This window comes from Sarcophilus harrisii, chromosome 3, assembly GCF_902635505.1.
Source record: "Sarcophilus harrisii chromosome 3, mSarHar1.11, whole genome shotgun sequence".
In the NCBI taxonomy this organism is placed as follows: Eukaryota; Metazoa; Chordata; class Mammalia; order Dasyuromorphia; family Dasyuridae; genus Sarcophilus; species Sarcophilus harrisii.
Genome location: NC_045428.1, coordinates 7,485,640 through 7,510,975, shown reverse-complemented (window position 1 = coordinate 7,510,975; position 25,336 = coordinate 7,485,640). Strand labels below are relative to the sequence as shown.

Here is a 25,336-nt window from a genome sequence, read left to right as displayed (position 1 = left end):
CTAGTATGTAAATGTGAGTTATTCTTATTTCAGGAAGTTACATTGGACTTAGAGTCAGGAAGACCTACATTCAAGGATTTCTTTGGGAAACTTCCTAGACGCGCCATCCTGGGCAAGTCCCTAATCTCTCTTGGCCTCAGTTTCCTTGGCATGACACAAATAAAGCACCGTGTAAATACTGTCGTTCTCATTGTCCCCCAGTGGGTTCTCCCTGAGCACAGGGATGGGGTCTGTTGCTGGCTTCGATCACAGGAAGAAGAAATAAATGGGCCTTTTGCTTCCCACAAGGTCATCTCCCCAGTGAATACAGGGAGCCAAACCTCTAAAAGACAAAGGGCCTCCATTTCTTTCTCCTGGCAAACCTTAGGCTGGAATTCTCAGGGGATGGTGGGCCCTGAAACAAGGCAAGAGAAAGGCCTGGCTTCGAGTCCCAGCCTGGGATTTGTTGGTTGACTACCCAAGGATTTCACTGCTGCGAGCCTCAGTTTCCCCTTCTGTAGAATAGGCACAGTATCTTCACATGGCTTCCCCCCCGGGCCGTGATGGGGAAAGGGAAGGGGAAGAGCATCGCACACAGGCTTTGTTGGTCTGAAGAGGAAATTCAGTGTGTGAACAAGTGTTGGAAGCCCCCTTCTCTCTGGCACGGGAGCCCCACTGCTGGAACCTCCGCCTCACGTGCCGGGGCCCTTCTTGCTTCCCCAGGCACTTTCCCTTAGAATGCACCTTGTCTCTGATGACTGGAGGGCTCGTCACCCCCTCAGCTGCTCATGAGCCGGCATTAGTCACCGCTGAAAGTGAAGCGGAGGTGGGGCAGGAACTGGGCGGGAAAGGGCATTGGCTGCCAGGCCCTGGCAGAAGCTTGGGGACTCAGCCGCCTGGGGTTGCTTCACTTTCACACGCCGGGCACAAGATGGACACAGCCCCCTCAGTCAGGAGTCCAGTCGTGCTTGGGGGAGAGTCTTGTGGCACAAGGCTGGGGTTCGAGTTCTCTCCTCATGGGGAAGTGGGGTCTAACCTGCGCTTTCCTCCTTATTGTGAAGCGAGAGTGTGCCGAGACCAAAGAGAGTCCGAGGGCACCTTCCAGCACGGACGAGGTGGCCTGAAGGTCTGGTTTCCCTGACCTGTAAAAGGGGTGGGGAGGGGGGCAGGGGACCTTACGGTCGCTTCATCTTCAAGATCAGGGAAATCAGAGCTGGGCCTTCACGCCAAGTCCCCCGATGCCCAGGGCTGCGGCCTGTGGGACCTGCAGTGCTATCCCTGCGTCCCAGCCAGTCCCCATTTGTGATGCCATTTCTCTGGGACTGGCTGACTTCCGCCGTGTTATGGCATCCAACTATATCCATGTAATACTCCCAGTAACTCTATAAGGGCTCATAAGCAACAGTCACAGACCCTGCAAAGTTCTGTTTCCAGCTCTTGTCAGTGGATCCCTTCATCTCTGGGGGCCTCCGTTCCCCAGGGCCGGATTGGGTGATTTCTGAGGGCCCGTCCAGCAGAACATCGGTGAAATCGGCTTCCGCCACTCCGGGTGCTGCCCCATGGCCGTGCTCTGCGCTCCCTGCGGGACTTTCCCTCACCTGTTTATCTGGCTCGCTGAATAGCAATGATTTGGTCAGTGACGGTGCTGAGAACACAGGCCCCATGGAAGGTGGTCTTTGCTGAGGGGCGAAGTCACCTGCACACACTCCCAGGAGTCCGGCCTTTAACTTGGGTCTTCCTGGATTTTGGCTGTCTCGAGTCAGTGACATCCTGCCTCACTGCTACAGTCCAACTTTGGTTTTGATGGGGTGGGTTGGGAAAAAGATCAGTCACTAGGACTTTTGCTTTTGTACCTGACCCACTCCCCCTACAGGGGGCACGGAAATGTTTTTCCTAAGCTTCTGTGTCTTCCATCTTAGGAAGCTCTTGCTGTAGGTTCCCGCCATTGGCTCAGAGCTGCTTTTGCCCTTTAGTCCTAAGGGGCCCCTTCTCTGTCCCTTGAAAAGAGAGGGGCAAAAAGGGGGCAGCAAGACACATGCTCCATGGCTGCCAGGGCAGAACCAGCTCTCCGGTTGTTTGTGCAGGGGAGGCGTTTTGTCCCCCATCCATCCCATCATTTCCCCGGCCTCCCGAAGCCTTTGAGCGTCGGTGAGCGTTCTTTGCTGATCCAGGAGGGATGAGCGAGCAGCATAAATAAATGCCCTCTCCTGCAGCCGCTTCCATAACTCTCTCATGGCGTCTTGTCTGCGCACCCTGACAAGGAGAAGGCTTTTCAGGGGAAGCCGAGTGCTCCCAGCTCAGGGTGACCGGGGAGTCCCACCTCGTTGGGTCTGAGGAGGGCTGGACGACCTTGGCCAGTGGAGTCACAGACACCAGGCAGGTGACATCTGCCGGAAGCTCCTCAGAGAAGGGCTGCGTGACTGGCAGCAAGGCGGTCAGGACCGGGGGGTTGGCCTGAGGAAGCAGAGCAGTCTGACTGCCCAAACGGCAGCCCACAGCTTCCTGATCCAGAAGGGCTAGTTTCCTGTCCCAGCCAAGCAAGATGGGGACTTGCACCAACCCTGCCCCAAAACAGCCCAGAGACTGGCTCTGGCCATCTTCACCTCCTCGTTCCATTTGGCAAGTCTTGGTGCTCCCTACCTTCCCCCTCCTTCCACACACGTGTCTCCTCTCCCACAACCTCAGCTCTGGGTCCTCTGGACTCTCACAGTGGCCTTTGGGCTGGCCTCCCTGCCCAAGCCCCTCCCCACTTCTGTTCCTTCCAAAGGGATTTTCCCAAGTAGAATTCTATTAACGTGAACCAAGCCAGCTCCTGACTGAACTGTGGACCCACCATCACTTCCTCTGTTTAGCAGTGGGAGCCTTTATGCCCTGGCCCTTCCTGCCTCTCAGCAGTGACTGATCTCCATACCCATCGGGCAGTTCACCTCCATGGCTTCCTTCATGTCTTAGTCAAAATCCCCCTTTCCTCTGAGACCTTTCTGGGCCCTTCGGCTTCTTTCTGATATTACATCCCATCTTCTCTTGAGGTCCACCTATATTCATCTTGTCTACTTCTCCAACGTTGTTTCGGCCAATAAAAAGTAAGCTTCCTGAAAACTGCTGACAAATGGCTTTGGCAGGTGCCCCCAGCTCATTCGTTCGTTCCAAAAGCACTTACTGTGTGCGAGACACAGTCTGTGCACACCAAAGTGAGAGCATCCCTGCCCTCGGGGAGCTTTCCATCTGCTGCTTAGAGCTGGTTGGAGCTTGGGGCCAAGGAAGTCGATTGCTGTTGTATCTCACCGGCCCAGAGGCCGAGCTTTGTCAGACGCTGGACCCTGAGTGTCCTCCTTGGCGAGTGCCCCCTGAAACGGCCAGAGGAGACCCTTGCAAAAGAGTCCAACAAGTGAGTGTTTTGTCCTCCATTATAATGTGAGCTCCTGGGCCCGGGGGCTGGGTTTGGCTTTCTGCAGAATAATAATAATAGTAACAACAAATCAATGATAAAGAGCAATTATATAGTTTAACCTCATTTTATCAATATTTATCTCATTTTATCCTCATAATAACCCTGGGAAGTAGTTACTATTGTTATGTCTCTTTTTTATATAAAAGGAAACTGAGGCAGACAGAGCTTAAATGACTTGCCCAGGGTCCCACAGCTAAGTATGTGCCAGTGGTTGGATTTAAACCGAGGCTTTCCTGACTCCGTGTCCAGGATTCTGTCCACAAGGCTGTCCAGCTGCCTAGTTAATACACGATGATGGAAGAACTGATAATTACAGGATGTCCCCAAAGTCTTAGAACAGTTTTCAGCTCTATAGCATTGTTTGTCGGTTTATGTGTGAGATTGTAAGTCACTGAGATGGCTTTTGAATTCTGTTTTTCTCCTTCCATGTTCAGTTCCCTCTCCACTAGACCAATTATGATAACCAGGAAGGCAAACATTGGCAGAGCAGGAAGGAAATGAGTCAGATGAGATTATTTTTCAAATAAAAAATTGGAAATTTTTTGGAAAGAAGATTAAAAAAAAAGAGTACATCTTGAAGTTTGCTTTCTCCGTCCTGTGAGTGGTTGTGATTGCCCCACCAGATTTAAAATTGAATGCAGAAAAATCACGTTTGAATTCTTATCCATTTCCCTGTTACAGAACAGCGCACGTTTAAATGTCCATAGCATACGTTGGCAGTTTTAATGCCTTTGGTCTTGCTCCTGCCACTTGAGGTCTTGGCTAGGGGACCAGATGCCCAAAGAGGGATTGGTGGGAAGTTGCTTAGGCTTCCCTTCCTAGCTCTAGAACTGGAAAAGATCTCAAGGCCATCTCTTCCAACCTTCTCATTTTACAAATGAAGAACCGAGATCCAGAACGCTGAGGGAACTTGTCCCCTGTTGCCCAACGTGGGAGGTGGAGATGTGGGCTTTGGACCAGGTTCTCTGATTTCTGGTCTAGAGCATTTCCTAGAAGACCATTTGCCTTCATAATGAACAGAATGTTTAGAGTGACTTCACGTAGCCATGGTTCAGCAGCCTGCTTTGTTGTGGAGGATGTCATTCATCCTGAAGCTACAAAAGCCGGGATTGGTTTGGGAGACTTCTGGGAGGAAGGGTGAGCACATCTGAAATCCCCTTTCTTTGTTTCATAAAATGTCTAATTTTGGCTTTCTATATGATGGAACCTTGGAGGACATTCTCTGGGAAGATCCCACTTGATTTCTCTCCCCCTTAGTTGGCTAGGGGCTTAGGGATCTTCCCAGCTAATTAATCAGGAATCCCCACGCCTTGCTGGCTTTCTCATTTTGATGGCTACATCTGGCCTTGATTTTTCCTTGTGGTCTGAAAAGAATGGGAGTGAGAGAAGCAGTGAAAAATGTCTGACAGCAGCTTCCTTAGGAATCTCTGTTTCACTAAGGATGGGCTACCCTCTGTATGATCAGAACAAATTCTGGCTTCCCCCAAGGACCAGCCTCTTTCTCCAAGAGGTGTGGGAAGGTCCTGTTGGTTTCCAAGTTCACGTTCCCAGAGTTTCATGTCAATTGTGCATTTAAAATATGGAATGATAGACCTCTGAATTCTAAGGGGAGGACAAAAGGGACTATTTTCTTTGAAGAGTATTCAGACGATTGGGCCAAACTCAAAATATCAGTGATAGGAAAGGCCCTCCTCCTACTTCCTTTGAGCTAACGCTGTCTGGGCGCCTCCGATTTGTCTCCTGAGTCATGTCCAGAATTTGGAAAAGTTGGAATGTTGACTGTTCTTCAAGGAATCTGATGTGGGAGGAAAGTGCTTGGATAATTCTGCCCTTTGGAGTTCTGGACTTCCAGGTAGAAAGATTGGCCTTCGAATTGTGCTCAGGCTCTGCTTTGTTTTCCTGCACAAACCTCTGACCTTCGGCTTCCTCAGCCTTTTTTTAGTGCTCGTCTATGAATTTAAGCTCTAGTTTCATTTACAGTTGGAAGGAAGGAAGGAAGTTTCACTTAAAGTTAGTTTTTCCTTTGCTTTTTTATTCATCTATTATTAAGCTGGACAATTCAGCTGTGGATGAACTTGTTTCCCCATCATTTTTCTGATATTTAGGAATGAATTTAGTGGGTGGAATTGAATTGGCCAATATAATCAAAATAGTCTCTGGAGAAGGGGGTGCCATCAGCTATGACCAGGATTATCTGTCTGTGTCCAGAGAATTTCATTATTCCATTTAAATAATCAAATCAATCCAGCTTCTGTGGTCCATTCAAGCTCTGAGATTCTATGATTCCATCTTCATGAACTGATAGAAAAGCTTTTATTAGGTTCTTATTATATGCTAAATACTGTTCTAAATTCTGGGCTTCAAGAGTTGAAAGAATCTGTGTACATCCTTCTCCTCTGTCCCCTTTGAACTCTTATATTCCGTATTCAGCTCTTTGTTTTAGTGCTTTATGAATGTTAGGGAAACTTCCTGGAGCCTGGCAATCTTACTTATACCTCCTTGTTGTCTCACTTTCTAGCACATAGTAGGTCCTTGGGAGATGTAGCAGAATAAAAGCGAATGGAGAGCAAGAGTTGTTGATTCCTTTTGTCTCAATATCCCCAGCACCTCATACTGGGCTCAAGAAATGATTGCTGATCCACAAAGTGATGGAGTTAGGATTGAATTGAATTGAATGTACAGTTCAGGCTCCTTCCAGCTGCTAGAGGTTTTGATTCTGGTTTGCTTTTCCTATCAGCAATAAAACAACTCTCTAATTTCAAGCTATTTTAGTGGGGTTTGCTACAAGCCTTTTCCAAATGATTTTTCAAAAACTTTAAATAGGAAATAGATCCGAATCCCGTCTCAGTGCCTTTATTCGTTCATTCAACAAATATTTATTAGGCATCTAATGTGTACAAAGCTCTCTACTATGTACTGAAGCAAATAAGCAGTTGGGTAAAATTCCAACTCAACTTTCCCTTATGGAGCTTGCAGATTAATAAGGAGATAAGAAATAGAAATAGATTAAATGCAACGTTAGGGCAGCAATGTGGATAAAACTCTGGGCTTAGAATCAGGAAACTCATCTTTACTAGTTCAAATCTGGCCTCAGACACTTACTAATTGTTTGACTTTGGGTAAATCACTTCATCCCATTTATCTCAGTTTCCTTTTCAGTAAAATGAGCTGGAGAATGGTCAATCCCTCTAATTTTTTGATCAAGAAAACCCCAAAGAGAATAGCAGAGAGTCAGCTGTGACTAAAACAACTCAAAAACAATTACAATAAGCCCAATATTGCATAAATACAGTTACAAAATTGCAGAGGAACATGCTATAGGATACCGAAGAAGAGAAGTTTATGTTATTTATTTGAACAAATCAACTCTCTCTGGACTTCGGTTTCTTTAGCTAAAAATGTGATTAGACTAAGTGATCTCTAAAGTCCCTTCTTGATTGAAATCTTTGGAAATCATGAAATCACTTCTGCCCTATCTCCCAAAGAAAAACAGAACTCATCAAACTCCCTTATCCACACATATATTATCTCTGGAGGAATCGTGTCCCCCATAGACCACTGGCGAATGAGGTTTTCTTTGAATTGATATATTTTTAAGGCAAACCAATAGGGGACTGCAGAAAGAATATGGAATTGTCAGGCAGAGGATACAAGTTCCAATTCCAGCCTGGCTAAGTGTTATCTGGGAGACCCTTCATTTATTTGTCTTATTTGCCTCCTCTATAAAGACAAAGGGTTAGATTCAGTGACTGCTGGGATCCTTTACAGCTCAACATCTCTGATTGAATCTGAATATTCATCCTTATGTTTGTCATATAAATCAAGAGATGGAGACACAGACGTAAGGTGGTCAGTCAATAAACATTTGTTAAGTGCCAAGGACTTTACTGGGTGCCAGGTACTATTCTTTGCACTGTATACACAAGGAAAGACAGTCCCTGCTCTCAAAACAGGACACAGTCTATTGGGAGTAAACAAGTAAGTGCATTGAATTTGTATACAGGAGAAACTGGAAATCACCCCCAGAAAGAAGCCACCAGAATTAAGAAGGATTGGGATTGCTCTATGTAGAAGGGGAGACTTTAATTGAGACTTAAAGGAAGCCCGGAGGTAAAGTTGAACAGGGAGAATATTCCATGAATAAGGGACAATCAAGGAAAATGCTCAGAGGCAGAAGGGGAATGTCTTGTTTAAGGAGCAAGAAGGAGGCGAGTGTTGCTGGATCAAAATATATACGAAACACACATCAGTACTGTTCTATCCATCTCTCACTCCTATCCCTTTCTGGACAGGGGGAACCCTACACAACCTTAGAACAGAATGAGGTGATAGTTGTAAGTGAAGGAAAAGTTTAATTACATTTCAAGTCTATTAGCCGTATTTGGTAGGCATGGGACTTGCGAGACAACTTAGCATTTCGGTAAAGAAAACAAAAGGTGTTTATTGTTGGGGTTTCACTTCTTTGACCAGAAAGAAAATTAATATCCAGTCCCAAAAGATATAGGAAGCATCATCAACTCTTGGGATATTCTCATTAAAAAAAAAAAAAAAGTTTAATTGATAATTTTTGTTTTTACATTATCATTTCTAAAAAGTACCTTTTGAAAACTGCATCTTGCCATTTAATAAAGGAAAACAGATAAGCCCCAAACTCCCAATAATATGATTGTGAATAGCATTTGTCCTTGCTACTTTGATCTGCTACTCCCCTTGTCTCCTGGTTAGAGGAGGACCTCACTATGGACAATTGGCTATTCATTTTCTCCTAGCCCAACTTTCTTTTAATTTTTTTTTCATAACTATTGCTCTCATCTTGCATATATTGATTTTTCCTTCTGCTTCTTTAATCTTGTATCAGTTCATAATAAATCTTCCCACATTTCTCTAAGTTCCTCATATTTCTTGCTGGCCAATAATAGCCCATTAGTTAAGATAAACTAGGAAAATCAGTATTATAGTTGATAAAATTCTGAACTTGGAGTCGTAGAGACTAAATTCAAATATGGCCTTAGACATCTAATGATTGTGTGACCTTGGACAAATGGCATATCACTCAGCCTCAGTTTCCTCATCTTTAAAGTATGGAATATCACTTGCCTTTGAGGGTTAATGTGAGGATCAAATGAGATAATAGATGGAAAGTATTTTGCAAATGCTAGTGATTATTAGATATTATTATTATTACACATGTGAAACCTTTTCAATTTGTTCACTTGTTCCTCATCTAACAGCATCTACTTAGTTCAGTTCTTTATTTTTAAAAGAGACTGTTATGAATTGTTTGACTTATATTGGACCCGTGTCTTAGAGCTCCTGGACATCTTCTCTCTCTCTCTCTCTCTCTCTCTCTCTCTCTCTCTCTCTCTCTCTCTCTCTCTCTCTCTCTCTTTCCTCTAATGAAATACCATTATTTTAATGTTATTCACACACTCAACCACAATTGCTCCCTCATTTGTAGTGATCACAAACTCCAAACCAGGCAAATCACTTACCTTTCTTTTCTGAACCATCCCAGAAAGCCCTTGGATGGCCACATGCAGTTGAGCAAGCTTGCCGAAGCCAAAAAGAATGGAGCGTTCTTCTCTCATTCTCAGAGTTCTTGGCTCCGGATGGAGTGAGAAATTCATACCTTTTTCAAGTCGTGTGGGCTCTCCCCCAGCCCCCATCCCTCAAACCCATCTGGTTCTCTGGAGGTCTTGGAATCCAGAAGAGTATCGGTTCCCTGGGTGGAAATCCAAAAAAGACAGCTCAACTGTGAAACAGAATTTACATTCCAGAAATGCTGAAAGAGTGAGATCGCCACTCTTTGCAGTAGTGAGGGGGGGAAACATCTGGATCTTAGGTGTCATCAGCAATTATAACACGAAACACCCTGAACTCTCTGATTGCCTTTGATACCTACTTTATCAAATCTGCATATTTTAAAGAACACCCAATCACAAAATAAAATGATTTTGTTTTTAGTGTCAGAAAGGGTTGCAGTGAAAATACGGTTTTCGGAAACGGCTTGAGTTCTTGGCTGCCCAACATACTCTATTTCAGCATTTTTATAGGTGCTGATGGGTTCCACCCTTGGACTTCTTACTGGAAACAGCAGCCTAGCTTGGGTCACAAAGTAAGCCTCCAGTAATGGCCCTGACATTAGCATTAAGGGAGAGTACTTTCTAAGTAATGGATTTGCCTTTCCTCCAGGAGAATTAGAATGATGGCAAATGTCTATTACTTTCTCCAGAAGTAACGTCCAGAGTCAAATCTCATTCTCTGATCTGCCCAAGAATTCCGTTAGCTGCTAGACCATCTGGCTTTTTTTCCTCTTGGCTATTCATCTCTAAATTCTCCAGGGTCTCAGTCTTCTGACTGCTGAACACTGTTGCCCTTGTACCTCCTTCCCAACTTCTGGGACTATTCCTGCCAGTTTTCCTGGAGATGCAAAAATTCCCAGTGATACTGGGTTCAGGGTTCCATTTGTCCAGCCTCAGACAGCCTAAGGATGTCTTTCATGTCCTTGTGTTGTATGGGATAATGACTTATGACTGTTTGCATTTGAGGGGATTCACAGGGGTACTGAAAGGATCCCAGGGGGATCGAAGCTCAAGGACAATGTGGTATCGGGGCCTTTCTGGTCCTGGGTTGCGAAGCTCGAGTGTCCTTAGTGATTCATTCACAAGACTTTGATTCTCATCAGAAAGATTCAGGGAGGGCCAATTAGAGGAAAAACAGCTCCCCTGCCTGGGTTGTGAATGTGAAAGGGGCAGCTTTGAAATTTCCTTTCCTTAGACATGAAAGGCAGATCACAGGGAAGGTGATATGAAGAGCAATGGCAACCTCTTCCTTAAGTCATGCAATTAGAACAGACAGTTGAGATGGCAAAAGCTCTTTTAAAAAATGTCTCTTGCCTAACTCATACTCTGGCCACTCTCAGTAGAATTAGATGCCTGATTCCTAGATAACTGGCTATGGGAATAATGAATTCATGTCACCCAGAGGGAAATGACTTGCTGTTTGGTGGACTGGTTCAACTGTGTGGTCAAAATCAAATGTCTTACTGCCCGGTATAGATCAATGATTACTCCGTAATTTTAGACCATACTAATGACCCTCGGAAGCCATTCTGTAAAGATTCATGATTGGTCCCTGGAGAGGAGCCAATTGGGGAAATTAGTTCAATTCATTCTCACCACTAGGAGAGTACAACTTAAAGTGAATTCCACAAAATGTAGGTCATTTATGTAACAGTCATCTGGGCCCTGGGCCTGAGAACTTAGTTATTTGTGCTTGCTGCTAATATTGGAGCCCAGATCTTTGGCCTTCTAGTCCCTAAACTGTTTCTACTATCTCATGATCTTTTTAAAGTTAAAGTTTTCTTTCATTTTCCCCATCCATGAAGCTTAGTGTTACTCAATGATGTCTATCAAGTGAGAGAAGAATTGGATCTGATCTTTTCAGACCAAGAGGGTAGAACCAGGAGTAGTAGGCAGATGTAAATCATCATCATCATCATCATTCTAATATGATGGGTTCCTCTTTCTGCTCCCCTGAAGCCTTTGAGGTCTGAGATTTGGAGATCTCCAATGTTTTTTCCACCTAAAAGTTTCTCTGATCTCTGTGAAGAACAATAGAGCCTCAAAGGCTATTCAGTGAGAAGATCTTTTGTTTTCACATGAAAAAGTAATATTTGATTTAGTTAAGAGATGGGTTTAATGGAAGCTTATGGGGCTGCCCATGTACCATTGGAGTCAGTAACTACTGGAGAAGTAACATTTAGCTCATGTCCATTAACCTTCATAATCCTTCCCCATGCAATCACTGGAACAGGCAAGCATGAACTTCCTTTGATGAGAGAAAGGGCTTTATTGCCTTCCCCCCTTCCATGAAGCCTAGGGGAGGTTGGTACTGTTTATCTGTTTATGGTCATTGCCTCCTTCCATCAGCAACTGACACACTCTCTAGTGATCTATATATCCTTGCTTTTTGGTGAGGTTTAAGAGACATTCAGAAAAACCTTGGGGGAAAAAAAAGAAATTCACTATATTGCAAAGACTAAAATTCCAGTAGATCAAAGGAGACAAAATTTTACTGCTTTAGGACCTGGGGTTAATCATAACCAAATGTCATTGAATTAGAGACTTTTTCTTTCCAAAAGATTGGAAAAGATTTAAGAAGAACAATGTCGCAGGGAAAATTCACTTTTAAAGTATGGTATTTGTGTCTTAGAGCAAAAGAGTTAGGGTAGTATTAATGATTCCACACACACACTCTACACACACACACACACACACACACACATACTCCTTTTTGCTTTGCGGTTTGTTTGCATATTTCCTATTCTTCAAAATAAAATTGCTTCCATCCCAGTGTAAACAAAGACTTGGCAAGGAGCAAGATTTTGTAATCTCATGTGAATTTAGTGATATGTGGATTACCAGTTTCCTTCTTAAGGCAGGAGCCACTGTGCCAGAAGCTCAGGGGAAAACTGCATCAATAGGTAATTATATCCACAAAACCCATACACATACAGAATAGCAAACATTCACATGCACAACAAACATTTCATAAGCACGTCCTGAAGTACCAAATGTAGCCTATCTCAAAAACATCGCAAGAGAACCAAGTGTTACTGCCCTAGGAGAAATGTCAGTGGCCACTGAGCCCAAAAGGGAACTTTTGCCATCTCTCTCATAGTTCTCCTACTTTGTCCTGATCCCAATGACTGAATTACTGACTCTCAGAGTGGCAAAGGAACTCTTGGGCTAAATAATCTAGCACCAATCTAAACCAGAATTCTCCCTGCAACATAAACAAAAAAGAGTCATCCAGTTTTAGTTTAAAAACCATTTAAAATCATTTACTTCCAGGGTAGCTTATTCTATTTTGCTAAGTTAGGAAAATCTTTCCAACTGCAGCCTTGGATGCTAAAAGAATAACTCCATCTGATCTATGATCCTGAGATCTCTGAGACTTGAATTTCACACATGAGTCTCTCTTAATTGAGGTGATTCCTTTGCAATCCAGTACTCCTATAGTCTGGTGAATTCACTTCTCTTGTATTGGTAGAAGTAGCTGAAAAGAAGCCTTCTCCTGCATCATTGAGTAGTGACTTCTAAAATGGCGACCACAATACATCAGGAACACAGGTTTTCCTTATGAGAATTCTTCTTTTGTCAGGGAAAATCTTAACCTCTCTATACCTTAGTTGATCATCTTTGAGAGTGTTTAGTGGCCAAGAGTCTTCATTCTAGCCATAGCCCTTGGTGATTACCTTCAGTAGACACATGGTTGGGATTGTCTATAGATGATGGAAATACATGGTCCTTCCATGGGTAAGGTGATTGGTTCTTTTAGCTTGAAACTCCATCCTTTAGCTGAGCTGGATTGGCCAACAATGAGTTTGAATTCATCACATTGAATCTATCTAGGTGGACTCAGATGTGTTTCATTTTTCAGCCACCATAGACATTTGGAGATACTTTACTATCCACCCTGCCACTTCTTATAACTTTCTGATCAGACTCTCCCATCCCAACAGCAATCATATTCTCCAGTGACTTCTTTTTTTTTTTTTTTTCCCATGGTTAAATATTCTTACTTCCTCACAGATATCTAAGTTCAACAGCAAATTTTTTTTTTTGACCTTTTAGCTCAGGAGCCCAAATTCAATCCAATCCATTAATTCCGGGGGGGAGTGAGGGGGAAGACTTGTCTATTGACTCAAATTTATTTTTTTATCACTTGCCGCAATAAATCTCCTTTTCCTGCCCTTCCCCTTCCATTTTTGTTGTTTCTTTTAGTAAAATATAATCTCCTTGGAATCAGGGAATATCTTACTATAAAGAGTCCATGTCCATAACACCTCACTCATTGTCTGAGATCTAGAAGGAGTCCTAATAAACCCTTTTAAAAATGTATTCATATAGCCTTTCACCAAGTCCATACTTGAACCCATTCCTGCTGGGCAGGACCTGAAATACCACTTTTTCTTAGCATTGCCTCAAAAGTCTACTGTCATCTGAACTGCATATTGAGGAGGGATCCGAGGTAGATTTTTATGCCACAGAATTTGATGCAGTATAGAATCATGTTTATTATTCTGTCTAAACCTTTCAAAGCATTTTGTAATCGATTTAAGAAGGCAACCCCGATCTACCCTTCCATTTACCTAGACTTAACAATTCAACATTTAATAAAGTAGAAAATTGGACATTTTTGTACCTTGTAAAGAATTTTAATGGAATTTCTCTCTTTGTCATTACATCTTGGTTTTTGTTATTACTGTAGAGAAATATTGATAGTTTATGAGTTTATTGTGTGTGTGTATTTGTATTTTGCCCACATTGAGGAAGCTGTTAATTGACATGGATAGTTTTTTTTCTGATTCTCTAGAGTTTTCTAAAACAACCAAAAACTATTTATTCTGTCACTTACTGAGAGATATCTAGTCACTTTAGAAACATTACCTCATTTGAGTCTCGCAACTCCAGGAGGTAGATATAGAATCTATTATCTCCTTCTTACAAATAAGGAAACTGAGGTTTGGAAGATTATGTGGTTCTTGAAATAGTCCTTTTTTTAAATCAATACTAGCTAATAAGCATGAGAGGCAGGATTAGAATCATTTTCTCCATGATAAATCCAGAACTCTACCCACTGTTCCATAATACCTTTCTGAAGGATTAATTCCTTGATGTCTACTCATCATCCAGAAGGAACAAAGCTCGTTCTCACTCCATAAGCTTGACTCCCTGCCTTAGCTTTGAACTGACAGTTCACCCTATTTCTATAGAGTTTTCCCATTTCAAAAGGGAGATACGGACTGAACATAACATCCATTGGAGCATCAGGAAATGAAAAATTTAACATTTCCAGCTGGCAGAGATCGATACATTTCACATTAGACTCTTTGGGAGCGTTTCATGCATATGCTCCCTGACACTTGTTAAAATAAAAAAAAAAAAGTTTTCAGTTCTGGAGCGAGATTCTGCCTGAGGCATCCAATAATCTTAATTTCTTTATCATCCAGACATCAGAGCAAATGTTTGTACATCACCTGTGTAGTTTATTTTTATTCAGAGGATGGTTCAGAAGCTCTTGCTGCGAAACTGGGCTGTTAATTATGCCAGCCCAAAGGGGAACACGGGCCTCTCCAGATTGTGTGTATCTCTAGTTAAGAAACAGGAGGATTTGGGAATTGATGCAAAGATTATGTTAGTCAGCAAACTTTTATTTTTCTGTTTATGACCCAAATTTATTGTTTTCATCTCAAGCGTTATTATTGGACGATGGTAAAAATGCTGTGGTCTGGGGGAGCACCAAGGCCCCAGTTATTCTGCGACTGTCGGCTTAAAGGCCCTTCATCTCCCCTCCCTGAAAGCTCCGATATATTGCTTGGGGGTTTGCAGGGGGTTTAGCTGCACATTCGGACAGCTCCTGGAGCTGTGAGGAGAAACTCACAGACACTTGAACTACCCTTGTTCTTCACATCACCTTTTGCCATAAAGTCAATTCTGCTCTTTTTGGAAATCAAGCTATCGGTATATATTTATTGTCATTATTGTGCACCAGACATTGGGTTTGGCCCTAGGGATGCAAACATAAAAATGAATCAGACCCTGCCCTCAAGGAGCTTATATTTTATTAAAGAAAACAACTCATAAATCCTGTTTCTCTATAGATACACAGGAAGCTAGAACTGTCAGGAAGGGCCTATGGTACAGAACAACAGTGAAGATTATTTTTTTATTGAAATTAGGGATTTGTAACAGTGGATGCTAAATATGGTTCTCTCTCTAATCTTTCCTAGATGAGAAAATGCTAAAACTTGGCGTAAATTTAGGGGTAATTTGTACAAAAATAGAAAAAACAAAATGAGGGCCAAAGAATCAGGAACTTATTCAAAGCCACCTAGTGAACAAGTGGTGTCCTTGACTTTGACTCCATGACTTCCCATACTCAGTGTCTTTTAGCCTAAAGAATGGCTGGAATAGTGGATGGGGCATTGGCCTTTGGGCCTGAAAGTTCACAGATGCTATTGCTTTTACCCTGGGATATCTGTGCCTTAGTTTCCCTACCTAAAAAATGAAAAGCTGGAACCCTTAGCAGCCTCTATGGTCTTGTTCAGTTGTAAAGTAGGTCACTGTGGTCTTTCTCCTGCATCTAGGAACTTGTGATGGGTTTGATTACCTCTCTTGACTTCCCAGCTAGAGAAAGAAAAGCAAAGAGTATTTGCTGAGTGGTGGGGAATGGGTAGAGAGGAGAGAGAGTCACCAAGAATTTCCTAAACTCCTACTATATGTCAAACAATGTGCTAAGTAAGCCTGTAAATACAAAGAAAGGAAGGGGAGAAATGTCTCTGCCCTGATGGAGCTTAAAATCTAGTAGGAGAGACGACATTTGCTTCCCAAGTTTGCTTTGAAGATCAAGTGAGATAATGTATGTAAAGTGTTTTACAAGATTTAAAGTGCTATGAATGTTAGCCCTTGTTCCACAGAGGGGGATACTGAGGGCCATAGTAATGGAGGCGCTTGCCTCGGGTGATCCAAGCGGGAAGGGCCAGAGCTAGGGGATGGATCCAAGTTCTCTGACCAAGCTAGTGCTCTGTCCATTGTGCTACCGTCATCTGCAGGTCACTCATTAAGAGGGAACCGTGAAAAAATTAAGATTCTAAAAGTTAGCATCAAATTAATTAGAACATAATATGAGCTTCCTCCCAAACGACACCATAGACATTTATGGTCTCGTATATGATTCCCTTCACTTTTTGTATTTTGAAATATTTGTGGGTTTTGGTGATATCAAAAATTAAGTATTTCAAGGATGAAGAGAATAACAAGTATCTGAGACAATGGGAGAAGGGCATTGGCTGGGTCTTGAATTATAGATCCTGTGGCTTCTGAGCAGAGGAAATCAGTCGGAAGAGTATTCCTGGCAGGGGTCAAAGCTCGTCCAGAGGAAAGGAGGTGGCCACGGGTCACTGAGCGATTAGGGCAGTTTGGCTGGAACCTCCTCCAAAAAGGAGGGAAAGAATCTGTACGTCTGGTGGTTTCCATGCTTGGGTTCCGTTGAGTACTTCTGGAAGCAGTAACAATGTACCTCGGAGATCATTTCTCTCAGCCTCCCACTGTGGCTTCCGCAGTCACAGCGAGAGTCTCCGGACTGGGGTCGGTGTGTGCTTTGGCTGAGGCTGTTGAGCTGGAGATGGCTGCTCCCTCCCACTCCCACTGCCCTGCGCCCCTTTGGCTGCCCCCCTCCTCAGACCCTTAAACCTCTGAGAAATGGGGCCTGTTCCTCCTCATGGTCAGAGAGCCCAGTCCTCCTAAGGGGCAGAGCAGCTTCGGAGCCGGGAGATCCATCTCTGAGGGCTGGCTGCCTCCCTCCGGCTCTAAGTGGCCACAGATTGCATTGACCGAGGGAAATCTTTAGAACTGTAACACCATCGATCCGGTCTGACAACAGCAACAGGACCCGATCTCTAGAGAGCTCTTTCATATTGGCCAAATTGGTCAAATTATAGACATGGTCTCCCTGGAGCTTTACAATAGATGGGCAAGACTGGTGCTCCTGGCATTATTCCCATTTCACAGAAGAAGAAATGGAGGCTCATAAGTAATGCGTCCAGGATCACACGACAGTGTTAGGTGGGCCTGCATGTAGCCCCTGGTATGTTCCATGACTCTCCCTTAGTCCCCCCTCTCAGAAAACACTCTTTCATTGCTATTTTTTAGAATACTCTCTAGAAAAGCCTGGAGAAAATGGTGGCTGAAGGCTATCAGGGAGCCCCACAGTCAGCAGCCACTCGCACTAACCCAGCTGCGCTTCTTGTCCCTCCACAGAACACCTTGGAGCAATGCAACGTGTGCGCCAAGCCCATCATGGAGCGGATCCTGCGGGCCACGGGGAAGGCGTACCACCCTCACTGCTTCACCTGCGTCATGTGCCGCCGCAGCCTGGATGGGATCCCCTTCACCGTGGATGCCAGTGGCCACATCCACTGCATCGAGGACTTCCACAAGTAGGATTTCCACTTCCCCTTCCCCTGCCGACCTGCCCCTCTTCCTCCTGCTTCCCCATCTTCCCCGTGTGTCTTCCTTCCTTCTCCTCCTGGATGAAAGAAAGGCTCAGCTGTAAGTGACCCTCTGCGGGCAACCAGAGGTGGCCACTGGGAAATGGGCGACGAGACTAAGATCAAATCCTGAATCTCGTAAACCTTTCTCCTTGGGTTATTCCCATAATTCACATGGTGTTCTTTATTCCGGGATATTCAAAGCACACATTGTTTTAGTAGTTCAAGCATCGACCAATTAATAATTATTTATTAAACAAGTACTGTGTGCGAGGCACTTTGCTGAGGGCTGAGGATGCACAATCAAAGAATGAAATTATCCCTACTTGCAGGGACACTATTCTAACATGTGAAGTACATGTAAATATATATACAATGCAATATATATTTACATATATAATACACATATATGTATATGTATTATACATTATATGTATACATACATATATTATATATATATAATACATATATTACAAATATATATACATATATAATACATAATATATAATAGAAATATACAAAAATAGTTAAGATAACTGACTGTGGGAGAGAGGGCACTTGCAGTTGGTGAAATCAGGACAAAAAGTGGACTCTGTATCACGGAGAACAAACCCACATGTAAATATAAGAAGATAAAAATGTGATTTCCCGAGTTCCTTTGTGAGGTTAGTAGTGCAATAGTGCAGATGTCAGCCCCTCTGTATTGTAATCAGTAGCATTCAAGAGACTCAGAAAGAGATTGAAGTTCATATAACTAATGTCAGAAGGGGAACCTGCATTCAGGTCTTCCTGAAAGTCTATTAGTGACCACTCCCCACCAAAAAGAGAGACTCAGAGGCAGTGAGAGAGACAGAGACAGACACAGAGAGAGAGACAGATCACTTGGGACCGGCCTTCTGAGTGACTGCTATCCGAAGGGGCTGATGGGCCTGTGACAGCAGACATAGTCTGTCCCTGGCTGGATTCACGAAGCTTTTTGTACTTGGGATGACCCGCTAGAATTTTTGGTTCACAGCCACAATCCCCAGGGACCTCACTTTACTTCCTTGGAGCCCCCTCTAAAACATAAGAGAAAGCCTTTGGTGGAGTCACAAATTCAGATCATTTTAAATTTTTTATCTGAAAGCTGAAAATGCCAAATTCTAATAGGGAGCTCTCCCGTTTTCAGTTTTTTAGTGGCTATGTGTTTGTTACTGATGATCTGAAACTTGAAAAAACCTTTTAGATCATGAAGTCTGACCAGAGAAACTGTGTTTAATGTGGAGATGGAAAGATTAGAAAGCCATGTCATGGTTTTCTTGAACCTTTTGTGATAAGAGCATGTTAACTGTAAATGTGGAAGAGACAGCTTCTTCCTTCTAGTTCAGCTCTTTTTTACTGCAGCCACCAGAGGGTAGAGGAGCCGTCCAAGGTCATACAAAGAGATGTCAGAGGCAGGGTTTGAAAAGGCTGCCCAGGACTATGTTTTGTGAGAAGGATTAGACTCAGTTTCTCCACATCGTACAGAATTAGAAACAATAATGATGGTTAAAGAAAGATGGAGAGAAGAGGTAAGGAAGAAGAGAGAAAACAAGATCATTTAGGAGCCACTGGGCTAAGTCCTGGGGATACAAGTAGAGCCAGCAGATAATTGCTACCCTCAGTAGAGCACAGAAAACACCAAGAAAGAAGTTCCAGAGGGGAAGGGGACCTCCCTGTGTGGGAAGGGGGAGTGATGGAGTCCTGAGTCCTGGAAGCATGGTTAGGGCCCCTCCCCAAAGGGTATTCCCAACAGGCAGTTCACCAATTGAGCAAGTAGGGATTTTGTTCCCCAAATAGTGACAGATTTAGCCCAAAGGAGAGCAGACTATTTCAGAAGGAAGTGAGTTTTCTCTCATGGTAGTTTTTAAGCAAATGTTTGAATGGACATAAAAGTCCAATGTACTATAACAGGGCTTCTTCCTCAGGTATGAGGTGAACTCAGATCCCCTTCTCACACCCCATCCCCAGCCTGCCCTTTGAATATCATTCCCGCAGAAGGCTGGAGTCCAGTTGATCTATCTCTGTCTGTCTTTGTCTCCCTTGCTGCCCTTGAATCTCTCTTTTTTTGGGGGAGCGATGATTAATCAGGAAGGCCTGACTCCACTTCTAACATTAGTTATGTGACTCTGTATGAACTCATAAGAGCCCCTGAGCCCGCTGGGTCCAGGACCAGAGATTAAACACCCAAGGGCTCAGATCCGGCTTCCCCCTTTTAGAATCCTCTCCTAGTTTGACTCGATCTCCCAGGATGCATTTCCAGAGAGCTGAGGAGACCGGAGGGGAGCTCTCTATGCTGCAAAATGCAGACTTGTCCTCCCGGGCCTTACTGAGCGGCTCCATCGGCAAGTGAGAAATCCGTACCACCATCACCTTGTTTCCCAGAGATCTCTGGCCAGAAAGCCCAGCAGAGGACGTGCTCCGAGCTGGTCGGAGCCCTGGAGCCGGAGGCATTCTCGATCCAGAGCAGAAAAGGGCGGGCTCACTTAAAGGACGGTCAAAATATAAATTAGATGCCAAGTTATTGATGTTTTTGGCTGGTAATTGCACTAAGAGAAGCTCGAATCTGGTTGAAGGAAGTTGAAATCCACCTCTGAGGCTGTTCTCGTCTCCCCGTTTCGCTCCTTTCTCCCAATCCAAGAAAGACAGATAGATCTAATCAGAGCACAAATGTTTCTGTTGCTTGAATAGACATATATTACACCCCTCAATTAAAACAGGAAATCAATACTGACAAATGTAGGTTTCTGTCTGACACATTTATCCTTCCTTTCTAAGGGCGGGGAAACATAATTAGAGACTTGTGACTGGTGACATAAGTGTGTAAGCCGGAGAGTGCCAAGATCGACGGGGAGCAACCCAAGGAGAGCATCCGAGGCCCCAAGCAGCGCGCCCTCCCCCCCACGGCCCCCGACCGTCCCCGGCGCCCTGTCACGTTAAAGCCTGACTGCGTTACGGGTTTCAGGGCCCCCTCGCTCCTATGACTGGCAGGGGCACGAGGGAAGGGGCTGGGGCAGCTTGTGTTTTGATCACTTCCCTTCCGGCCTGCTGTATGGGAACCCTGCCCAGTGCTCTAATAAACGGCAGGCGTAAGAGCAGCAAAAAACTGCCCTCCCCTCTACCCCAAAGAGCCAAGTGTGAATCGCGGTCTGCCGGGGCGAGGGGGGACACCTTGTCTGACCGCTTCCCTCTGGGATGAAGGCCCCAGATGAGAGGGGGCTTCCCACTGGAACGGACTCCTCTGAGGGTAGGGAAGATGTCAGTCTGCCCCGTCTCTACCCCAGGCCTTCTGAACGGTGTCACGCCTGGAGGAGAACTTCAACAAAGGATGCGGGACCAACCGCCTTGAGGCAGATGCTTCAGGAAACTGCCAACAGCATCTGTTTCCTCCAGGTTGGGCCCATGATGTTGGGGAGCAGATGTGCCTGGAATGCTCTGCTCTCATCCAGAGGAGCCGCTTCTGTCCCTGGGGGAGGCGCCCGAGAAGGACCCCTTGTCCCTGAGAGGGGGGCCCTCTGGTCACCCTTTGGGCTCTCTGGCCAAACCTGGCCTGTTTTCTATGGTCAGAAAACACTGGGTAAGCAAAACCTAGGCCTGCCCTCGAGAAGCCCCATGGGGGATGCCATACAGCTACGTCCAGAGAAGATGCTGCCAGAACCAATGGGAAAGTGCAGCAGGGACAAGGTTCTGGCACCAAGACGGGCTGGGGAAGGCTACCTGTAGGAAGCAGGTACTTGGAGGAGGGCAAGGAGGCGCAGATGAGAAGCAAGAACATTTGAGCCAAGAGAAAAGCCAGATAAAGTGATCAAGAGATGGATGGTCTTTCCTGAAGAAGAGTAAGAAGGCGAAAGAAAGTGCAGGGAGGAAATAATATGAGAGGAGCCCTGGCCATACAGGTTGAGAACTTCTCTCAATATCTGATGCTTGAGTCCGAAGGTGCTAGGGAGCCACTGGAGTTCGTTGAGCTGGGGACAGATGAGATCAGAGCTACACTGGAGGGAATTCCCCTTGGTGGACAAATGGGCAAATGGGGGATGGACTGGAGTGGGGGAGACTTATCAGGGAGACTAACCAGCAGCTATTGCCATGAGGCACAAACCAGAGCTGCAAAATTCTCAGAGGAAAGAAGGACGGGCATTTGAGAGTTATAAATTCAACCCAGCCTTTCCTCCTCAGATGAGATATGAGGGTGATTAAGGAGACAGGGGAGTACTAGGTTGGAACCCCGGGGAAACGGAAGATGAGGGTGTCCCCAACAGGCCGAAGGAAGTTTAAAAGGGGGGCAGTGAGGTGTTTGTGGGAAGAGAAAGGAAGGAAATAGGCATTTAAGCACTTTACAAGTATTATTTCATTATAACAACCCTGTGACTTAAGTACTCTTATTATCTCCATTTTACAGGTGAGAAAACTGAGGCACACAGAAGTAAAATGATTTGTAGTAAGTGTCTCAGTCAGGTCTTCTTCCCTCCAGGCCCAGTGTTCTATCACCCAGTTACTCTTGTTTAGAAGGAAGCATAATGTGTTTTGGGGAAAGACGCTGCGTTCAGAGTTTATAGAGTTCACAGACACTTTCTAATCTTCCCCTTAACTGGGTCTGTCAGCGGACTTTCCCTTGGGGGACCTTTCTCTCTTCATTATACATTTTCTTCCCTTGGGTTCTCCTTCAGCAGTTCCCCTTTGATGGGTTTAACCTTGCAAACTCCTGCTGTCCATTGTGTCTTCTCCCTTTCTTCCTCAACATTGTCTGTTGGAACCTAATATCTAAGGGAAACATTTCAAACTAATTTCCAGAAATTAGTCAAATCCTGTACGACGAGTGAGATTTGAGGCAGGTGGGAAGGACTCTTGGCTCTCCAAGAAATGGAAGAGAACTGAGGAGATCAAAGAAACGCCTGGAAAACTTAGACTCCTCTCCCCAGCTTTCCAGGGTAACATCCCTGGAGAAGTCGGAGACCAGCTTGGTGCGATGGAAGTAGATCTGAAATTAGTTAGAGGACCAAGATTGGAAATCCAGCTCTTCTTGTGTCCCTGGGCCAAGGACGTCTGTGGGCCTTGACTTCCCCAACTGTTAAATCGGTCACTAGGACTGGATGTCCTCTAAGATCTCTTGGAGCTCTAGGATTCCCTTCCCCTACATGCCGGAGTTTGGACAAGGCAACGCCCCACTCTATATCTCTTCCTTCTTCTAGAAAATGAAGAAATCATGGTACCTGATCTCTGGCCTCCATTCAGGCTTTAAATCCATGATTCTAAAATGCACTTTTTCAAAGCTTAATATATTTATAGCCATGAATTCTAACCCCAGAGAGTCTCTGAAAATAGTTACCATTAACATTTTATTAAAATAAGAGGATTCAAATTTATAGATAGAGATTTGTTTTTTCCTTATTCTTAATGAAAGGATATGATTGACTCATATTAAGTGCTGAAGGCTGGAGACATTAAGAAAAATATATACATATACACATTTATATTTTATATGTATATGTGTGTATGTATGTATATACATGTGTGTGTATAATTCCATTCAAGGATAATTCAGGGGGGAAGGATGGGCAGACATCTTGGATACATGTATGGGACAAGGAAAATGGAGGATGGATTGAGCAAAGAAGTTTTCCCTTGCATCAAATGAGGTCATATTTCTAAATCGTTTAGCACAATGTCGGGCACATAATAGCTACTTAATAAATGAATATTTGGGGGGTCCTTCCCCTTAGCAAATGGCCCCTGCATGAAGCTATAAAGGGGATGAAATATTCCTTGCTTCTTGTTTAGTGAATCAGAGGGGAACTTTCCAGGTTTGAGTTGGACTGGACAGTCCCCAAGTCTGAATTTTGGGAGACCGAGGAAAGCAGGGAGTGAATTTCCGACATGTGCCTCAGCGAGTGAAAAACAAAAGAGATGGGAGATTGAATGCTGAGTTCTGGGCACAGCAAGTAGACATTTGACTGGCACACATAGGGCGTGAAGGGGAGTAATGTAAAATATGTTTGGAAACAGAAAGTTGGAACAGGATTTCTGAGAGCTTTAAATGCCAGCCTGATGAGGAGGCATTTTCCCTCTAGAGACAATCCAAAGACATGGGCAAGTTTTGAGTAGGGAAGTGTTATGGTCACATGGGATCTGTCACAAGGTCCCTGAGGCTTTTGCCTGGAGACAGACAAGAGAAAATGAAGGGAGACTAGCCGGCAGCTTCTCTCTAGAGTCCACATAAGAAGCGCCGGACATCTGAATCAGGGGGCTAGCTCCAGGGGTCGGTAGAAGACAAGACTCCAAAATTTAGGGTGAATCCTTTTTCCTCAAAGAAAAATATAAACTTGCTGCATCCCTCCTGCCTTTTTGCACTTCTCCCAACTCCTGAATTTGGAGCACGGGCTTCTACGGCTCCTTTTAAGTCATCAGTTGATCCACTCTTGGTGCCATTCTTTGTGGAAGACTTCAGCACCACAGACGCGCGATGTGTCCTGCCAGCCCCATTTGTGTGTGTATATGTTTAGCGTATACGTGAGAGGGCCTGGAAAACGATTCATTCATGACTCTCGGGCTCACTCCATGCATCTGCTGATGCTGGGATGTTACCCCGGAAAGCTGGGGAGCGGAGTCTGAGTTTTCCAGGCGTTTCTTTGATCTTTTCAGTTCTCTTCCATTTCTTGGAGAGCCAAGAGTCCTTCCCACCTGCCTCAAATCTCACTCGTCGTACAGGATTTGACTAATTTCTGGAAGGATTTTCTTCTTTCTTATTACTACGCCTACTACTATTATTATTTTATAAAGCAAACTTCCTTATTAAGGCTTTCAATCTGGTGACAAAGAACCCATCAGCTCAGGAACAGTAGAAGAAGCACAGATATATTACACCCCCCTGGCTGGGCTTATGTTCCATCATAAATACCCACAGTTTTTCCTCTTCACTTTTTCAAGAGACAAATTATCAGTTGGAAAACAGAAGATCAACACATTTAGGAGAGTCTGGAGGGTGGTCATGAAGCACAAATATGCTTGCTCATGGTTTCCTGTGTGACACTGGAACAGTTAGTCAACTTTCCATGTTTCTATTGCTGAGAGTTGAGAAATATGGGGAAATGGTCATTGTGATTGAGTGGGATGTGGCAGGAAGGAGAGTGGTGCTCTCTGTGGTTATTCTTGGATAAGACGTAAGAACACGGAGAACGAGGCAGCAGACCAAGTGGGAACCCGGGCAAGTTTTGGCCAGGGTTGTTTGTTCCTTCTGGGGAAACATCCTGGTACTTGGTCAAATGGCTTAAGGAACTGGTAATTCAATTCAATAAATATCTATTAAAGCACCAGTCACTGCAGATGCAAAAACAAAGACCTCAAGGAGATTACATTCTACTTTGGAAGGACAACAAATCATAAAAAATTACATACAGATAAATTGCAAGGAACCAAGGGAGGTTGGAGGAGAGCACTGAGGAGGAGAGGAAGCACAACGGCCTTCATGTCCTCCCTGAGTTCTGTTGGCACTTGGGATGAATCTTGATGGGAGTGTTCAAATCTAAGAAGGGAAATATTTCAGGCATGGGAGGATGGCTCCTGCAAAGGCTTGGAGGCCGAAGATGGAGTGTTGGAAATAAAAAGTGAGATGCATGAGCAAGGAAAGGGGATATTGGATGCAGATCTTAAATATCTCTAAATATCAAACAGAGACACATTTAAAAAAAAAAATCTCGAGAGGTGAACCTGATGTATTGATCACAATCAGATATGTGTTTCAGGAATATCAACTTGGCAACTAAAGGGAAAATTGATCAGAAGCAGGGAGACCAAATAGGAGGCTCCTCTATGTAGCCAGGAGAGAGAGAGCCTGA

The 25,336-nt window shown here is 44.3% G+C and overlaps 1 protein-coding gene across 7 annotated transcripts in view; it reads left to right on the top strand.

Annotated features, from left to right (window-relative positions):
* LPP (LIM domain containing preferred translocation partner in lipoma) overlaps window positions 1-25,336 on the top strand; it is a 626,695-nt gene that overhangs the window by 588,142 nt on the left and 13,217 nt on the right. For all 7 annotated transcript variants that reach the window (XM_031957434.1, XM_031957435.1, XM_031957436.1 and 4 more), the window contains one exon: window positions 17,257-17,435. In XM_031957434.1, the coding sequence (XP_031813294.1) occupies window positions 17,257-17,435 (179 nt within the window). The remainder of the gene's footprint in view (window positions 1-17,256; window positions 17,436-25,336) is intronic.